Source organism: Apteryx rowi, unplaced genomic scaffold (assembly GCF_003343035.1).
Source record: "Apteryx rowi isolate R43461 unplaced genomic scaffold, aptRow1 scaffold_8, whole genome shotgun sequence".
NCBI lineage: Eukaryota > Metazoa > Chordata > Aves > Apterygiformes > Apterygidae > Apteryx > Apteryx rowi.
This window is the reverse complement of record NW_020451093.1, coordinates 2,960,129-2,980,400: the sequence shown is the minus strand read 5'-3', so window position 1 is coordinate 2,980,400 and position 20,272 is coordinate 2,960,129. Positions and strand designations below refer to the sequence as shown.

General features: G+C 39.6%; 1 protein-coding gene across 1 annotated transcript in view; it reads right to left on the bottom strand.

The window, feature by feature from the left end:
- The window catches only part of THSD7B (thrombospondin type 1 domain containing 7B), a 271,641-nt gene that overhangs the window by 210,362 nt on the left and 41,007 nt on the right, over window positions 1–20,272 (bottom strand). The window contains exon 3 of the mRNA XM_026089076.1: window positions 4,455–5,262. Coding sequence (XP_025944861.1) covers window positions 4,455–5,262 — 808 coding nt within the window. The remainder of the gene's footprint in view (window positions 1–4,454; window positions 5,263–20,272) is intronic.

Sequence of the window (20,272 nt, the reverse complement as noted above, 5' to 3'; positions counted from 1 at the left end):
TTTAAAATGTTACCGTTATTGCAATGAAAAAAAGCAGTAATTGCTCATTTGTTTTGTATGCTTTTAATAAAAGCAAAGGAAATTAAAGGAAAAAAAAGAAAAAAGAACTAGAAAATAAAATCCCCTTCTTATCCAATAGCTCAGGGACTGGTTTTCAAAAACGAGCACCTAGGCTCATTTCTGCTTCTGCTGGGGGAATGTGAATACACAACTCCTCTCTCCCAGAGCAGAATCATAGCCACCAAACCGCATATTTCTGTGCAGTGCTCCCGCCTTCGTACTGCAAAATTTTAAACCCATCAAGAGAATAGAATAGTGTCAACAGCAGCAACTGCAAATAATTTTTCCTAAAAATGTACTGTAGCACAGTGATTAAGTGCAATCCCCTAGGAAATGGATAATGGGAGTTCGAATTACACAAGCAAACAGGAGACATGAATGCTATCCTCGATGGATGGTCTACCCCTTGACTGAATTTGACCTCACACATAAAGGCAAAGAAAGCAGAATCCCAAATCTAACTCCATTTATATCATCATCATCTTACACGTGGAATTAGGAGTTTAAAAAGCACATATCTAAAAAAGACTCCTAATCCAAATGTAAAAACAAACCCTAAAACTGTTTGCTCCTGACTTTAACTTCTTAGTGTGCTTAGTAGCGCAGCCACATCACTTGTGAAAATCAAGATAGACTTAATCAGGATTTAAATGCCTAGCTATAGGCACTCATTGCACTAAATCGTGATTTAGGTGTCTAATCTAAACAGAAAAAAAAAGAACACAAATGCCTTTGTCTCTATATTCTGTAGATTTTCACAACTGTGACATGATGAAAAGGCACAGAGGAATTTTAGCATGTACATTTCTTGGGACTTTTTAGAGACTTTTTAAACATATGGAAGTGTTTATGCTTGATTTTGTAATGAGAGATGAGATTTAAAACAAAATTCAAACTTTTCTTTATTCTTACAAATAGAAAATGTCTACAGCAAAATTATTTCCAAGCAAAAATGGAACCTGGCTCAAGTTCAATTGTGGTTCAAATGTTTCAAAGTGTTTGTCAAAACACAAAGATGCATCTCGGCCTTTCCTCATCCTTTTCCTCTCTTCCATTCATTTTGACAAATGTAGGACATCCAGACTGCAATGTATTTCCTCAAAACATTCCCCACTTCTGTTTACCTGATATAATAGGTATGTCCAATCTCCCATGTACCTGTAGGCCTCTAAAAGTAATTCTAATTTACAATTTCTACCTTTAAAATTCTTAGGATTTTGGCTTGTACCTTTATGGCCGATATGGACACAGAGATCTTCATACAATCAATTATTTAAATGAAAACAATGTTTTCTTTTAAATGCAAAGGATTCTTCAGCTCCCACCTAGGGCTCACTCTACAACCAACGGATTCTCTTAGTTGGGCTCAACTGGGTAACGCAGCAAGAATCGATGAAAAACCAAAAACACATTTCAGGCCCGTCTCCTGCATCTGCCAGCTATTTCACAAGAAAAGGTATGAACCATACTCATTTGCAATTCAGAGGAACTGCAAACTTTTCAGCGGAGAAGCCAAAATGAATTTCCTGCCAGTGATCCTGCATCTAGAAGAACGCACTCAGTCTTGGAGTCTCTAAAAACAGCTTGCGCCCTTTCCACCAAAGTACAGTTTTTGGCAAAAGAAAGGTCTTTGGCACTCGGGACTGTCCCAGCGTTCCCTCTCCGTCGCACACACGCAGATTTCTGCTCACCAGCAGAACGACCCAATCCTCCACGGGGCTATTGGAGGACAGGAAGTCAAAAACGTTGATAATAAAGAACAAACTGGATGACAGATACCACTTGTTACCACTGCAGAGTCATCTTTGCCATTACGTTATAAAATCTGCCAACGGGCTTAGGGCGCGCTTACTTCCCTCGCGTGGCCTTTGACCGCTGCCTGATCGCTCCCCTTACTGCCGTTCTCCTTTAACAATTAGGCAGCAGCAGAACTAACGATGGCGGGAAAAGCCGGACAGATCCTCCTGATTATGCAGTTCAGAGACTTCAGTTAAAACACATCCCGAGATATTTCTCTCTCTTGCCTCAGTTTTCCACAAATTTAATTTGTATCTCTCATCGGTACTTATCCAACAGTGTTGGCCCTACTCTAAACTTGAAACCTCAGCCAGAAAAAAGAAAAAGCACAAATAAAGCATTTCTTGCCAGTTTTACAGCAGACTTTTGGCTGCCTGCCAAACTCTGCTTCAGGGTTATGCAAATGCATTTACTCTTCCTTATCAGTAGCCAAAATATCATCACTCTTGTAAAGAGACAGCTGCAAGATCTGGTCCATTCTTCCAAAGAACACCAGCAAATATGTTGCACAATAAAAGGAGGGTGACATTAACACAGGATGTTTTAAGGGAGCTGTTGTCACAGATATTTTGTATCGGTGACACTCTAGCCCTGGCACTAACCATGCAGTATAACTTTGGATTTCAGGTTTCCAAGTTCAGGCTGCCTGGTGACCATTAATAACATGGTTTAAAAAGAAAAAAAAAAAAAAAGAAGAAGAAAGAGAAGGAAAGAAAGGAGAGAGAAAGAAGAAAAGCGTGTGACAAACCGGGCTGTATAAAATAACCTGACCTTCTGTCCCCTGCAAAATCAGTAAAGTTTCCAACTGTATTTGGGCTTAGAAACAGTAAATAACGGGTTAGCGTCAGCTCTCTGCTGCCACCAACCCGCGACAGAGCCCCAGCCCAGAAGGTCTGCGAACGGGGGGCCAGCGGGGCTGTACGCGGCCACAAAACGGGCTGGTTCGCCCAAAAAGCAGGCAGGACCGGGGAAGTCTGACCGCAGGCGGAGTCGCTAAAACGAAAGCTGCCGGGACCTTCTGCGCGGTCATCCAGAGGCCGCACGTGCGGCTCTGCCACGGGAGCGAAGCGAAGAGCGAAGGCGGCTCCCCTGCTTCCCCCCTCTCCGGGCGAGTGTGCTGCGCGCAGGGCACCGCGGGGCTCGTAACGTTCAAACCAACTCCGTCCTCTCCGTCTGTAGCATCCGGGAAGGAATGATACGCAAAAGCGGGCAAAATAGCTAATAACTGTTAGCGAACATAAACCTGACTCTGATCTCACACCCACATAAATCACAAGTAACTCCATTAAAGTCAAGCAGCTACACGAGCATAAAATCTGTATACTCAGAATCAGCATATATTTAGAGCTGGGTAATATAGTAAAGACGCTAGAAACTGCTGGAACAGTTCAGAAATCTTGACTTTTTTTCCAGCCAATAAAATAAAACTGTACTTTCCTACAGGTTTCATAGGAGGAAGTAAGCAAAAGGCTAGAATGCATATTTTTTCACCTCAGTAGGTGTGCAAAACCACCACCAACACTGGCAGGAGTAGAGCATTGGACACAAAACAGCCCCTTATCTCTGCAACTGGAATTTGAGCAGGTGCCAGGAGCTACAGATTACTGCGAAACATTGATTTCTGCAAAATTCAGAAGCAGGATTTTTGAAGAACTTCTAATATTATTGAAAAACAGAACATTAAAAAGTTCTTCAAAAATCCTGGCTCCTGAACTGCTCAGAACTAAATCAGCTTCTCAGTAACCTATAGCTCCTGGCACCTGCTCACATTCAATCTGGAAGTTAAATGGCAGAGCTTAGACAGTTTGAATTTAAATACAAGAAACAGAGAGAATAAATCCTTCAAATTTTTGCTGTATATTATTGTTACCTTCACATTCAAATTACAGCAAACCATCCTACACAGACTAAGAGAAATTATTAGATAAAACACATGAGGATAGATATCAACAACCATCTTATCAAAGAAAGAAACACAAGCCACAGATCTGCGTATCCAGTATCAGCACCCATGAGAGATACACGCAGATGTGAAGGCCCATCAGTAGGCAGGAGATAACCAGGCTTTTGCTCCCTGATCTAACTTTTTAAGAACTATTTTCTAGTCAATTTGTGTGGCCAAACTTTTCAACATACTTATTTTATTCACTTTTGATTTTTAAGAATAAAGGAGTTTAAGTTGATGCAATTTTAGCCTCTTCAGCCAAATATAAGCAGTACAACATTGAAAAAGAATGCTGTTCATGCACAGCCAGGGCCCAGTAACTGTGGAAAGAAATTTATATATAAATGAACTTCCATTTCCTCAATGTTTCCTCAAAACAACAAAAATTAGAAGAGAAATATTAAAAATTAATTAATTAAACTAATGAATTAAACTAACAAATCATAGAAGTAAGCAAAATATTCAGCAAACACTAGCTTTACAAGAAGGGAATTAAATCAAAAAAGACCATAAAACACCCACACATTAAAATCTGCATTTAGAACTCAAAAACATGCATGCTTTTGCTGTTGCCTTGCCATGCAGAACAAGCTATCTGTAAAACAAATCTGTTTGGGATAAACTAAAACGCGAAGTGTAAAACTACCCTTACCTCAACGCAGCATTCTTCCCGTCGCTCCTGACGCACCTGACCTGCCTGGTTTGGTACCCGATCTCCACGTCCGCCGGGCTCGAATGCAGGTGCGGTTTGTAACCTTGGAGTCTGACCGCACTTCGCTCCCCAGACTCCGACCCGAAATCCAGCATAGCTCTTCCAGCCAGGCCGACTTCTTTGTGGTGAGGCAGCCGGCATTGGCCCCACGCCCCGACTCGGAGGCTGTAGGTGTAGTCCTCTTCCCCCAGGGCGCACGTAGCGGGGGCGCAGCTCCTCGCTTCGGTGAGGTTGGGGCACCGCGAGCCCCCATAGAGGGGAGGCGAGATGACGGCGCGAGTCCTGTGCTGCAAGCTTTTCGCGCAGCGCGCGCTGCACTCGGACCACCCGGAGAACTCCGACACGACGCAGTCCCGCGGACACGGTATCAGGCAGGCTTGCTCCGTCGGCGGCTGCGGCGTGAAATGCTCGCAGATCTCGCTGGCAACGAGCGTCCGGTTGAGCTTCTGCACGCAGCGGACGCTCCTGCGCTGCAGCCCGTGCTGGGCGGTGACGCAAGCCGAGGGCCGGGCCCCGGCTTCGCCGCGAGCCGAGGGGGCAAGCGCGCAGACGTTCCACGCGGAAACCTCCCACGCGAACAGCTCGAGGTGCCAGTCGCACACTTTGAAACACCGCCGCTGGTCCTCGGGTTTGTCCGTCGGCTCGCAGTTGGCGTGGTGCGTCGCCCAGCCTTCGGCGTGGGTGCACCACACGGCCCGGCTCCGAACGCCGCCTGCCCCGCAGTCGCCCACGCACCGGCCCCAGTGACCTGCGGAAGAGAGCGCGGAGCCATAATCACAGCGCCTTCCTGCAAGACATGCTGGTTGCCCACCTCAGAGGCTGACCAACAGCACAATGCTCCCGCCGTGGATCTGTCCCAACACCAAGATCAAGCTCCAGACCAATATATTCCGGCATATTTTAACAAGTAAATAGCTATCGGCTGTTCCCGAGGACTGGCCGCTCTCAGGAGACTTGGAGAAAGAGACCTGGTACTTTCCAATGTCCCATAAAATCCCAAATTACAGGCAGGCCAGTGACATTTTTGGAGCAGTAAAATGCATCCCAAAGCCTGAGGAAATATGAATATTTAATTTCACTTGCACAAATGAATATAAAAGTGATCATAAAGGAACAATAATCTAATAGGAAAAAAGTCAAGTTAGATAAGAGGAAAACATCCTTAATAGAGCAATTAGTCAATGGAATAAACTGCACTGGGAAGCAGCTGAATCATCATCTGAGGTGATAAAACAGTGCAGATAAATACTATGGAAATAAGAGCATACTCTTAATAGGAGTCTGAAATGGAGGAACTGACTCTATATTATAGTATATGTACCACAAAAATAGGTCCCGCAGGGTGCTGCTTCATGAACAGAGCACCTAATAGCAGAAAAGGCACCTAATAGCCGAAAAGGCACCTCATGCGCATCAAGTTCTAAATTACTCCGGGAAATACATTTAGCAAGTAGTTTCCATTTGCAGTACCAGGTACTATAGGCAGTAGCATAGCTAGTCATTTGGGAACAGAACAAAAATCAAAATTAAACCCAACAGTGCTGGTTTTTTGGTTTTGGAGGATACAAACACATACCTGAAATCATATCAATCTTATTTAATGATTTGCAAGTGAACTTAAATCAGACAAACCTAAATAGAAGGATTTTTGCCATTTTTCTAAAAATCTGTCAAGTCTGCAAAATAACCTAGGTGCTATAAAGTGTAAAACTGCCTGCAAAGTAAAAAGAAAAGGCAGAGAAAAGCACTCAGACTGAATCTTAACATATTGAAGGGATTTTGGTGATCATGTCTCAAGAGAGTCTCATCTTGCTCCTACACTTAAAAGTTATCCAATACCTCATAACAGAACTATTACACTTGTTAAGAGCACTGCATGTATAATACTTACTACTTACCTGAAAATACACTACAGTTCCCCTATCTTTAGTATTTTTTTCAAGTCAGAAAGTGAACTTTCTGGCCTTTGATGCCTACATTCCATTGTGTTTTTAATAAAATGTAATTATATTATTATTTGCATTCTGCTGTTTCTTTTAATTGGCCTCAGATTTATTTCAAAGAAAGTGTAAATTTAACATGGTTCCTCTAAAAAATAATTAAATACTAATTACAAGGCACACTATTGACTGGGAAGTATTTACATCCTTATACTCAGTTAAGCTACTGAACAGGAAATTTAGCTAAGCAATGAAAAATTGCGTTTATTGCTGTGTCCAGAAGAACTTATCGGGAAGTGGAAAAAAAATCTATAGTAATGGGAATCTGCATCTGATTTTTAGCCTTATATTTTATGCTTATTTTTTAGTATGCCAAGAGCAGATTAACAGGCTACATTTTAGGCATGTTTGTCACAGAATAGTTGCAAACTGTGGTTGTGTTTAATGATGGTATAATTACTTATGAGTCCTTGCTTTTTTTTTTTTTTTTTTTTCATAAAAAAGAATACATAATGTAGAGGGAACTGAAGGGAAGACAGACGTGTGCTCGACCGATCCTATTAATATAGGGATTTATAAATCTGCAGCCATTAGATAGAATATTTGATGAGCAAAGCCCAAAAAAGCACAAAAATTACTGAAGAGTTCTGTGTAACAGAGAAAGAACAACAATAGGTTTAGTAAGTGTAATTTGGCCAGTTGTCTCCTACAACTGCTTTGTATTACTCCATGGGATTTTTTTATGATGTGCTGATGTAGAGGAATATGGGTATAAATCCTGCTGTCCTAAGAAATAATGTGTTGGGAAGGGGTTATCAAGAAGATGCAGCCAGACTCTTCACAGCAGGGCCAAGTGGGAGAAAGGTAGACTGTGGACTAAGTTGAAACAGGGGACCTTCCAACTAGATATAAGGAAAAAACGTATCGGTACAAGAAAAATTAAACTTTGAAACAGGCTGCCCTGAAGGAAGGTAAAAATCTCCATCCTTGGAGGTTTTCAAGATCTGACTGGACAAAGCCTTGAATTCATTGATGACCCTGCGCTCTGAGCAGGAGGTTCAACGAGATGACCACCCATGGTCCTTTTCAACCTGAATTATTCTAATATTCTATGAATGAGCATCTAATAAAATAAGGGTTTGCCCAGTAGGACTTAGTGTTGCACTGAAAAATGCATTTTTACAAGGAAACGTTACAAGATACCACTGAGATATGAAAAGTACCTAGGAACCTATTTGTGCAGTTGCACAAATAAATTACTTAGTCAACGAAACAGGAGAGAGGAATTCAATCAAATCACTATTCCTGAAAATGAGAAAGTTGAACAATGGATAATTGCAAATAAAGACATCCCGCTGTTTCTTACAAGACATCCGTAACACTACAGGGTAATAATGACATTAAAGAACTTAATAAATTAAGACATTCTAACAAAGTAAAACTACACACCGTTTTGCCGTCTTTTACCTGACGGAAAGAATACTATATTATGCGTCCATACTGCTTCTCTAATCCAATTACAACCAAGCAACATAACACGGCAATTGTCGTTTATTTGATGCAGCGTGCACTGACCTGCTATTCCCGGCTGCAAGACCTACAATTATGCAATGATTATGTCTGAAAGGAAACAATGACATTTGGCCTTTGACACACAGGTCACAAAAGCATAAGACAAGCAGCCTATTCATACCGTGATTACACACTATGGATAAACCGAAACACCACAAATATCAAACCTAAAATATGTATTCGGAACTGTAAAACAGTTCCACAGTAAGTATGTTATTGCTTAATAAAGCATAAGCATTGTAGCAATCCTTATTAGCTTATTTTTAACATTTTAATGGTTATTTTTTACTTTTTTTTTTTTTACTGTTCAGTTTTTTATTTACATTTAGCTTAACTGCAATCATTTTACCATGTGAGAATTCATTCAGCATAAGTATCTTCCACAATTATTCCGTACCTGTGACTATGTACTGATTTGCAACCTTGGCACAAGATTAGCTATCAGTTAAAGAGAGGATTACATTAGTAATTTATTTCAAACAGGTAATAGATATTGTCCAAGTAACATCTGATATATAAAATAGTGAAAGGACACTGAAAAATTAATGGACAATTACTGGAACATGGATTTTCTAGGTTTTTTTTCCTTCTCCTTCAGTTTAGGTAACAAAAGAGTGATCAAATTTAGAAGCAGCTGTTCTAGACCTCAACGATTTGTGTTTAAACAGCACTAATTCTTAGCAGAGACAAAGATTCCCAAATATCCTACCAATGAAGTATGACTTCATAACTGCCTGGCTGAAGAATGACTCCACCAGATGTAATCTTAACTCTGGAAGATCACCATAGTGTATCTTAATTGAATACCTGTGCTTGAAATCCCGTATAGTCACTCTGGATGTCATTCTAGCACCCTCCCATCAGATCATGTTTGGGCCCAACAAAATAGAAAGCTCCAGCTTACTTGGTGATTTCTGGGAACAAACAACTGATTCAAACAACACAAGGGCTTTATTCCTAATGGTATTACAACCAATTTATTCTAATTACTAGTTTCAATGGCAAAAAATAAATTCCACTGAACTGCTTTCCTCAGAATTGTTTATTAGTAATACTCTATCTAATGGGAATAGCATGAGAAAAGCATGTAAAACAGCATCTGTATTAATTTTTATGAGTTTTGGACTTTCTTAATAGGAAACAAACTGTTGAATATCATATGAACTACCACGTGTTTTCTCATCACTAAATTCATTTTTCGTATAATGCAAAGATATTTGACATAACACAAAGCAAAATCTTTCAAACGATTCGGACAAAAACCTTACCAAGCTGATCAAAGCCGTATAATTTATATATCATGCTCTCCATGTCAGTGTATTGAGTTCACTCGTGCCTCTTCTTGCAGACTGAAATCTTTGGAGCAAGTACCAGCCCTGTACAGAGTCTACTATACCAGACCTGGTATGGTTAGGCATTTCATGTTACAAAGCAATATTAGTATAACTGTCGCTAGCATAACTGCTTTCTCCTCTGTCTTCTGGAAGAGCCTTACTGTATGCCTTCCCCGCATCTAATCGCCATGCTGTTACGTATCACAGCCAAAATACAGCTTCTCTTCCTTGCCTGTATTTGTCTCAATTATTTTGCTATGTTTTATTAACAGCAATTCAGTAAAACACTTCCGACTATAATTTGTATGAGAGATGCTATACAAAATAAGAGTATATTGTACGATTTGCAATGTGTCACAAAGGGCACAAATTCCTCCAGTTCCTGTGATCAATTTCAAATATCTGCAGCACTTTTTAAAATTTTCATGACCTACACTAATGAGTAATTCAGAAGCCTAGTTATTCATCTTACTTTAGATCTGAATAAAAGTGAAGTTCAGTGACTTATAACCGTGCAGCAGTTTGTTCCAATTTTACATTTCAAGTTTTTGCATTACTATCCACATGTGGGTTACTCAAGACGCACTCCAGCAAGAAAGACACTCTACAGTAAAATGTAATGAACACTGCTGTTTATGAAAAGTCAGTGATTTACTAACCCTTGGCACTTGAAGGCAGGACTTTTCAATATTAAGCACTAATGTAAACTGCATTAGCTTAGCTACTCCATCATGTGCCCACACCATCGAGACAGCCCAGGAAAAAAAAGTCTTTTCTTTCAACTCCCAGTTAAAAAAATCAGCAACCCACACATTCCAAAACATTTCTGTATTGCCCATACAACATATTTTGAGGGTTAGCAAGAACAGATTTCTTGTCTTGATAGCAACTGACATTAGGAGAGGGGGCCACAATTTATACAGGTTTATATATATTATAAAAACAAAAAGTATAAAGATGTTATTAGCAGCTTACAACTACGAGTAATACACTGCGTAAAGGATTAAAAACATATCAGTACTAGATTACAGAGAGTTATAATCAAACTTTGACCTCTTCACAGCTCTAAACATTTATGAAAACTGATTCTCTTTTAGACACAATAGCTTTTACAAGATATTTGTAAATATAACCTTAACACAAAATGCAACTGAAAAATGTTTCTTCAGTCACTCTACCCCGAATTAGGGGCTTACATTCCCCAACGGGAACTGTTATCTCCCAGTGACAAATGCCAAGAACCAGTATAACACTGGTTCCACAGCATCTCCTGCACTCGAACCGCCTGAGGCGGCGGACAGGAGCGTCCCCTGCAAACAGGGCCCCCCCGGGAAGGAGGGAGCGTGCTCCTCCAGAATGGCCTAACCCGTCTCGCTAGGGCCTGTGAACAGCAGCGCGGCTACAGAAGGTCAGGAAAACCGGTACCAAGGCATCGTCGTGCAAACGGATCGCTGGCATCTACCCAAACTATTACACAGGTTTCCACCTGGAGCAGCCTGGGCTTTCCTGGCGTATCAGCAGGGATCCAGAGGAAGACCATGAGCATTACTTGACATGCACCCCAAAGATGCCTACTTCTGAGCCTCATTCTTCTCTATGATTATATTACAATTTTCTTTCCAGTCCATAGAAAAGGCCAGACCTCTTCAAGCATAATCATCTAAGAGGTCTAAGTGTCTATTCTGTTGTTTGCAGGGAAGCAGAAGGTAGCTTGACATTCCTGTGGATCAGTAAGATTACGCCTGTAAGAACTGGAGACCGAACTGGACGATTCAAAAGGCCCAGTCCAGGTTTATACAGGTTCTTATGCCATATCACAGTCTCTGGCCAAGATTTTAACACTACCAACCTCTGCACAAGGCTTTTTCTGCTGCTCCGTAAATGGGATTTCCCTTGCTGCCCTTCACACAGACAGTCACTCTGATTCATTCTTCTGGCGTGCAAAACCCCGATTTCACCCCAGGTCCAGCTTCCTAGAACTGCTGCAGAGGCAGTACGCTCCGCTCTGGACGAGGGACCCCTCCAAATACCAGAAAGGAACTTTCCCAAATGATTTAAAGATTAGCACTAATGGATCCCCAAAGGAACCATACCAGGACATTTCTCTGAAAAGTTTATTGCTCTGACACAGGGCCTCAGTGGGAAAGTTAAGAGGGAAACATTGGCAGTGATTCAACATCCATTTGAAACTCAAGGTCCGAAACACTGGGAGGATTCTTATATTGATTCCATAATTATTTATTACTTGGCAAACACCAAAAAATACTTTCAACGATGTATTTTAGATTCAGGAATTTTATTTGTATATTTATGAAAACATAAATATACTAAGATATAGACCTACCTGACATTATTCAGTCCTTTCTCAAAAAAAGAAATCCCATTGCTCTTAATGGGAACATCAAATACATAAGGAACGTAGGACTAGACCTTTATTCTGAATTCTGACAACAGCAGTTTCTCATTTTCTTATTCTTTCATTAAGCTTAAATTATGTTTGCCCACTGCAATATTTTCAAAGTTTTCAATTCTTTAATTAAAAAAGTTTTCTTCACAAAAACAATTATGTTTCAGAGAAAAAAGCTGAAAACTCTAATAGTCCCATAAACAACCTGCAGAGCTGCAAAACCTTTCTGATGCTCTGCCTAAGTGTCAGAAGTTACTTCATATGCACATAACCGCAGAAATTTCCAGTATCCATCTCCTGACATCATTTGAAGGGAGAATTGTATTTTTTCTGCTCAGCTTCATGCCATTCTCAACTTACATATTTTATGGCAACTCTTGCAGTATACAAGCCAGAGTATTTTTCAGATACTACAGCAATCAGTAAACCATGTTAAATGAATCGAAACACAGAAATGCACGTTGAGGCACTATGCTGGGTCAGCCTGCGTGTGGAAGGCTAAAGGTACAAAAATGCCTGCATAACTCTGTCCTGCACTGCCCAATACACCCAAGGTTGCCTTCTCCTTGGATGCTCACGACACCCCAGCACCGCTGGCAATGCCTCAGCAGAGTCGCCGGATTAGCTGAGTGGGAGCAGCCTTCATATAACATTTCTTTTCTCTTTGCGCTTCTGCTCGTCCAGACCTACTCACAAGTTGGAGATCGACCAGGAGTTAGCCCACCCTCTCTGTATCTTCCCCGACCACGTTCTGGTTAGAGAGGACATTAAATGCTGGAACTGCATTAAATCCCTGTCAATGGCACTGCCCCAGTTTGGCAAAACCAAAATGAAGTTTTCAAAATACCAGAAGAGCTTTGTCACAAAACACAGCTCCGCAGACCAAAGTCAGAGCTGATTTTGTACACCCATACCGGTATGTTAATGGAGAAGAGTTTCCAGGTGGGGCCTCTGGTCTCCTGTTAGCACTCACTGGGCAGTGCATCTAGCCTTGGGTATTCGCCTTGTTCAGAAACACAACATTAAATCAAGTTCATTAATTCTGCTTTTTCCTATGACAAAAAGTTCAACTGAGATTTCCTTGCAGTATGAAAATTAGCTAATATACCAACATGAGAATATACTTTAGTTACATGTTGTAAATCTGCAAAAAATAGACACCCATGGCAAAAGACCACTTATACAGAAGCATTTTCTCAACTGCATGGGCCAGACTGGCGTTATTGTTCATAAGCATTATAGAAGAGCTATGGTATGGACAGGCTTTCCCATGGTGCTCAAACTGCTACTAATTAATATTTCTACGTAGATGATCGAAACTCAGAAAACAGACAGCATAGCTAATTAATGCAAAAAGAACATTTTCAAATATGTGTACAATCAATTTTATAAAATCTGAATGCAAGTTGTTGTACACCATATATATTGCCCATATATATATATAGTATATATACACCCCCACCACACTGGAAAAGCAGAGGTCTCCACCATACTTGGAAATTGCTGTGCAGAAATAAACAATACAAAGCTATACCAATATGAGCTGTGCCATAGTTTTAGAATGAAAAGTGTTCTTCAACAGTAAATCAATCTGCTTCTCTAGTAGATTTTCTGAGAAAAGGCTGCTGACAGGAAGAATGGCTGAACTTTGAGCAGAGTCCAATCAATCTAAGAGGACCAAAGAGCTTAAGTTTCTAGACAGTGTAAACGAGGATGATGGGCTTTAAGATCTAAGTGTGTTTTACTTCAGGGAAGAGTGACAGGCATATAGCAAATAAAAAAAAAAAAAGAGAGAGAGAAAAGGAGAAGGAAGGAACGAGAAAGCCATTAAGCCATTAATTTCCACACTGAAATTCCCAATCACATCATAAATTTAACTTCTCAACTACAAGGTCCAGAAGAATAAAATAATTAAAATATCTGAGTTTGCACTTGAAAAGCATGATCACACTATTTCCTTTCCATATTTCCTTATTTTCCTTCCATTCACAGATGTTAAGATTAGAAAGATCTTAAGCACTCCTGTGTCAGGAATTACAAAATATAAGTAAACATGACATATCTACATAGATATGTGAAGAAAGAAAAATCTCCATCACATTTGCAAGCTGCTTGTCAGGTTTCACTCAAAACTACTGCAAACGCAGGTGGGAAAGTAAAATATTGTCAGATTCAGATCTTTGCACCATGCCAGCCTGAGAGCTGAAGATCTTATAAAGAGGTGTATCATCCTACGATGCTTTTGAACAAGTTTTTTAAATGAGCACTTTATGCCTGTGTATTTCAGGGAGAGCAAGACGTTACATTTAAATACATCCAATACAGAGAAACAGAGCCTCTGCTGTAGCGTTTCTCTACAAACATACCTCCCAAACGAGAGCAACAACAACAAAACCTAGAGCTATAGAGAGCAATAAAGCACTACAACATAAAGAACAATTTTCTACTCGATTGCTTTTTTTTTTTTTTTAAGTTTTTTCTTTTTTCTTTTTACTGTTGAGTTAGATTCCTTGGGGCAAAAGCCAGCAAGTCCGTAAGTATAAAATGGAGAAGAGTGTCCCATAGTCTTGGTCATAAATCTGTGTCAGTAAAATCAACACGAGCACGAGTTTTGTGATGGCTGCAGCGGGCACAACGTTACCCTCCAGGGTGGGAATAAGCACTGTCAGCAGAAGGGGCAGGATCTCTCTTTTCAACAGTTACTCTACTGAAAAAAAGAGAAAACTGAAAATAGGACTTCAGTTTCAAGGTGGTAGGTTTCAAACACCAAATCATGCCCTAAAATTATTCAGAGGACAGCCTTATAATACTGTTAAAATTTTGCTGCCTCTTTGACGGCTGTATTTTTCACTTTATCCCGAATTTGTAGCGTTCACATATTTCTGAACAGTCATCACTGAAAATTTACCAGAAGTGCACCTCTACACACATTTTCACAAACCTCAGCACTGGGGTTAAAAATGCATATTTATAGACGTTAAAAAAGCTGAGAACGTCTTTGCTTAGCATAGATCCATTTTTCCCAAAGACCATCAGAGATCCAGCAGGGTGCAAAGAGCATTTAGGTATTCTGCTGTTTGCTGAAGAGACACGAACAATTTTTAACCTGGGTGAAAGTAAGGATGTAAGCATATAAATCTGGCCACTGTTGCCATAAAAGATAACATGGTTATGATTTTTTTTTAAAGTAAAAGAATGGTAATGTTGAAAAATACCAATTATGGGTGCACATCTGTTGTACGCATATTTTATATCCAAACTTAAACATCTGCTTTTAAAATTTTAGCCCACACTGCAACTGAAGATGTTGAGAAACAAATGTTCTGATACATAAGTAATCATTTAACAAGGCCTGAGAAAATGTAGCCCTTAACAGACTTAATTAACAGGTTAATGATGTGCATAGCATGCATGTTCTCAAAAGCAAAGATTTTCACATTAAGCTTGTTTCTGTTTCACAGAAGTAGCTTTCTGCAGAATATCTGTGCTAATTTAATTACACATCTGGTACCTCTGTTACTTTAAATTGCAGAGATATTTATACACAGTGCTACCAATTTACACAAGATTCCCTAAATGTTCTAATTTTTCACACTACAACTAAAGATATTTGCATGAAATTCAAAAATAAAGTTTTATTTTGTAGCCTAAGTAGTTCTAATGAATACATAAAATGATCATTTATCCTAAACAAATCTAAGACTTATACCATTGTAATAATTACATGTTAAACCTCCATAAACTAAGCATGCCTCCATTTCAAAATCAGACTTTTTACAAAAGGGTCAAATACAAATTTTTAGACAGCTTTACATTAAACATCAGCACTGGTACCCTTCCGGTTACATCGTTGTTCCACTGTGTCACCAACATAGCAAATCTAATGCTTTAAAATATCATTTCTTGGTGATGTTCATTTATCATCCTTGTTGTAACTGGAAATGATTGAAAACTAGGTCAGAATACCAGAAATCCCATATTATCTTTAGCAGTATTGTCAAGAAAATGTCGTGGTCATTAATTTAAAAGTGCTTATTAGAACTATTACAACTATTCAGGTTGGTTCATCATTAGGTTCATCACGATAGGACATGAAATCCCTCAATTTACTGAACACTGACAGAGCACTGTGTTTCAAAGGAGCATACGAGTTCCGAGGCCTGACGGGAGGTTACCGAAAGGAGATGGCTATTCCCAAGCAACCTTTAAACCCATGCATGCTCAAACTCAGGGTGGAGAAAAAGAGAAGCCAAAATAGATGTTCCTTAATATTTTCATGCACATCTGAAAAAGCAAGAAAATTATTAATTTAATAAAATGAAATATATGTGTGTTAATATACTTTTGGAGAGATATACATCCATATGCACGCACACACACACATACTGTTAGATATGTATATCCAAATTACCCATTTCAGGCAAATTTTGGAATCAATTAAGTGTTCTTTCACTCCTTTGGTACTACCTAATCTATACCCAACGCAACAGAAGCATATGCAAAGAGCCATGACTGCCATATCATGGATTCTGAAATACTGGAGCCAGTTTCTAATCTTTCTCTGAGAAGATACTTCTAGTGTCCCTGAGGTCATGATAGAGGCTGTGGATATAAGTGACCATTAGATGATGACAGGCAATGGACAAAGCACTGTAATCTGTTCATCTAGTTACTCCAAATCCTCTGACAGTAATCCAGACAGGCAGAAAGGGAGGGGGGTTATTATTATTATTATTAATAAAATGACTTAGGTAATACCTCTTGAACCACAGATTTCAAAGTCCTTTTGGTGTTGCTACTTTTATATGTATATGCTGGTTCCACATGAACCAGCTCATTAGCATGTCTCAGCTGGCTCATTAACCAGCAGGTGAAGATTCAATACAACCCTAACAAAACAATAAACGGCACCAGGAACAACTTTTGGAATAAATAGAGGGGGCCACCTGACCTGTTCTAGTAAGAAATCCAACTCTCCATCTTCTCCCCAGACAGATTTACAGAACTACAACCTCACAGCAAAGTTGGCGTATCCATCCACAAAATACAGCACTAAAAAAAAAATGTCAACATCCTCAACCAATGGACAACACACAACTGTATATAAATCAGACTGGTAGTTCTGTCCAATGAGAAAGATATGTTGTTTCCAGTAAAGATACTGAAATAACTGCTGTTAGTTAGGTTTTCATTCCAGTGGGCACTCTTTAATTCAATCAAGACACCTGAAAACACTCTTCTATCAGGAACATCTAGTCCTTTCTCATGATTCCCATGACAAACATTATTCACAGTATTCTGAAGTAAATAAGCCAATTTGATCTCAGATCCTTTTAAATGTAAGCCATATATTTTAGATACACAAATAGAAAAGAGTGATTGAATAGAAGAATCAATGAAGAAAAGGGAGCTAAGAAAACATAAATTGTATTAATTGCATGTTAAAAACATTTACAGTTTGTCCCATCTGAAGTTTAGAAATTTAAGACAGTTATCAACTTCAAAAAATCAGTCTTAAATGACTTCAGTTCTTTCTCAGATGATAAGGAATAATTTTTAGTTTTAATTTTAGTTAGATCTTGATATTACTGGGGCTATAAAAAGTGGGTTCCAGAGGCTGACAACTCACTGTAACATCCACCAACACTAGCGCCCAGAAGAGCTGGGGAAGCACATACGTAACACCAGGAAAAGGGGTAGAAACTAAGAAGTGTGTGTTTAACAACTTTAACTGCATTACTATTCTTTCTTTTTCTATAACAGTTAGATCTGGACTAATAATGATCAGACGCCTAAGACTTCAGTTATACTAACAATAAATTCTTGCCTTTACTAGGATACAAGGTGTGCGTCCTCCTCGCCCATGAGCAAGACTTTGAGCATAACACAGGCTCCACGGACCTCTTGGTTTTGCTGAGGCAGTCTGTGACAGACACCCACCACGGTGCCGCTAGATGCCCTCCCCTCTGATCCTGACCCGTAACTCTTGGCAGGCCTGTCACCATCCCATAGCAGAGCTCCACACGGAGAATTTTTAACAAGCTGTGTTGTAAGTTAAGATGGAGATGAGGCAGCAATGAAGAGAACGTAATTATAAAAAGCAAAAGGGGAGGCAGGTGGGAGCAAAGGACGAGACTCCTCAGGCAGAGGACAAACTCCTCCGTGCTGAGATGCAGGAGAACAGCCGGTTGACCCCAAAACTGAAGCCCTGAAAATTTTAAGTAAATCTTTCCCTCTGTGCCCCTACAGAAAAGATATCCAACAGAGAGCATCTGCTTAAGAAGTGATGAGCAGCGGAGACAATGTGGAGCCACTTGAAAAAATACTCTACAGAAAAGTCATCAGATAGCTCTGTATTGTGAAGACCTCCTCCAGTTACTGATAGTCTATCTAAAGTCAAGTTATATAACAGGACAAGAACTGCAAAGGCAGGAAAGTGTGAATTTACTTTAAGACAGACCCACTTCAATTTCTGAGAGATGCACCCTCTTTCTTGGTGAATGTAGCTCTATGGATTTTCATTCCTAAAACTACAGCCCAAAGTCCTATCACTGCTACCGCTAAATGAGACGCAGGATCACAGTCTCACAAGCCAGGCTGAGCAGAGCTCTCAGCCAAAATCCTGGTAAAAACACAAGTGCCTGCTGTACTGCAGCATAGTGAAATAGCTTATTCTCAAGAATAAATCAGCTTCAGACATTTGCATAAATAGAAATACAGATGTAAATGAAAGATATTTTACAAAATTTTGCATAAACCCTGTCAGAAAGATTATTCCCATTTATTAGGTGCTGCAATGCCTTAGAAAAACAAGTTCACTAAGGCTACCTCTGACTGCAAAGTTCAAAATCTTGGGTGTTATAACATATTCTAATGCAGAAGACAAATCTTTTCAAAGAATTTCATTTCATGTGTAATAATTGAAAAAAAATTATGCATGACAAAGATGCTTATGACAGCAGCTGGTTTTAGTTTTTTTAAATACCAAATGATTGGAGCATTTTTATAAACTCTTCCTTAGATTAAGGCTATACTAAAGCCCTCAAGTTTCATAAGTGAATAAGCCCATTCACAACAATAAGTCTATAGTGTCTTTACATTCATAATTTATAGGCAAACAGATTTTCCCCATCAAAATATTAGCAAGGCATGAAAGGACCATTTTATGGCTATCTTAAAAAACTCCTAAATCTTGCAATTATAATGAAACTGCTTATATAATCTGTATCAAAATATTAATTCAGCATCAAGTATATGCATAAATGGCATGTAGCAGTAACAACAGCATATGTCATCTGACCCTCAAGGATGACAATATCTAACAGCTGGACTGTTATGACAAGTCACTGGGTGCCAATCACATTGATAAGAGATAGGTGCTTGTACTGATCATGATGCATATCCTTTGCCTCAGGGAAGGAGAAGAACAGCTGCTACTTCCTGCAAAATCTTCTAGACTTCCTTTCTGCAGGGAATTCAAGCCCCAGACAACTGAACTGGTTGGGCAAGCAGGAGAATTCGTTAATTTTTCCGTCTACTTTCGTGCAAGCATTTGCTGGCTCAAGGAGAAAAAATGCTTTTTCAACAAGAAGAAACAAATGTTTTACTCACTATATCCATGTTCTCAACTCTAGAGGTTAACAGCATCAGTACTTGCAACCTGCAGCCACTCAACCCAAGCGCTCGTGGCACTATGTCCCAAAGGAAAAGAGAGAGGGCCAAATTCTGTCCTCAGTCCAAACACATGCTGTTCCTCCTCTAACTCTGCAGTTTGGATGTCAAGCCAATTGCTGAATTTCACTGATGAAACTCACTTTGGCAAGGAACCTTTTAAGTAATGCTTATGAATTTCTAAATGGGTAGCAGACAGTTAAATAATTTCTTTTAAGATGGCACAGGAAGAAAGATAGTATCGATTCAGACTCGCTTCCAACTGATGCCTAATCCATATTACAATAATAATGTAAATTACCACCAAGGAGTGGTTAGCCGTTGTGGTCAGATCACATGGCAGCCCAGCTAGCTAAACCAGTAAGAAAACTGTGAGGGAGAATGGCAAATGTGCTGATTATGCAAATGTAACTGTTTGAAGTCAAAGATGTGGGCCTGTATTTCACTGATAAAAATGAGTAAAATAGAAAGAGACACTGCATAAGCAATTAAATTTAACTTTTTAATCAATGAAAGGGAAACTGGGACCTAAATCCACTTTATAGGATTTAGAAAATCAAAGTCTCTGTGCAATTCAAAGAAAGCTGTGATACCCATTTAACTAGAGGGGGACTTATCGTAAGACAAAAATGTCACATTCTATCTTGATATTGCACATGGCAGAGTCATCTATCAGTAGATCAAGGAAATTTGGTGGTACTGATGCTCTGGATCTTTAGCTCTGCATTCCTTGTAAATAAAGCTGTGCTTGCAACAGTTTTGATGGCACGCTCTCGCACAAACTTGACCGATGAGCCTACCTGTCCTTAACACTTTGGACTGGCCTTTCTTAGG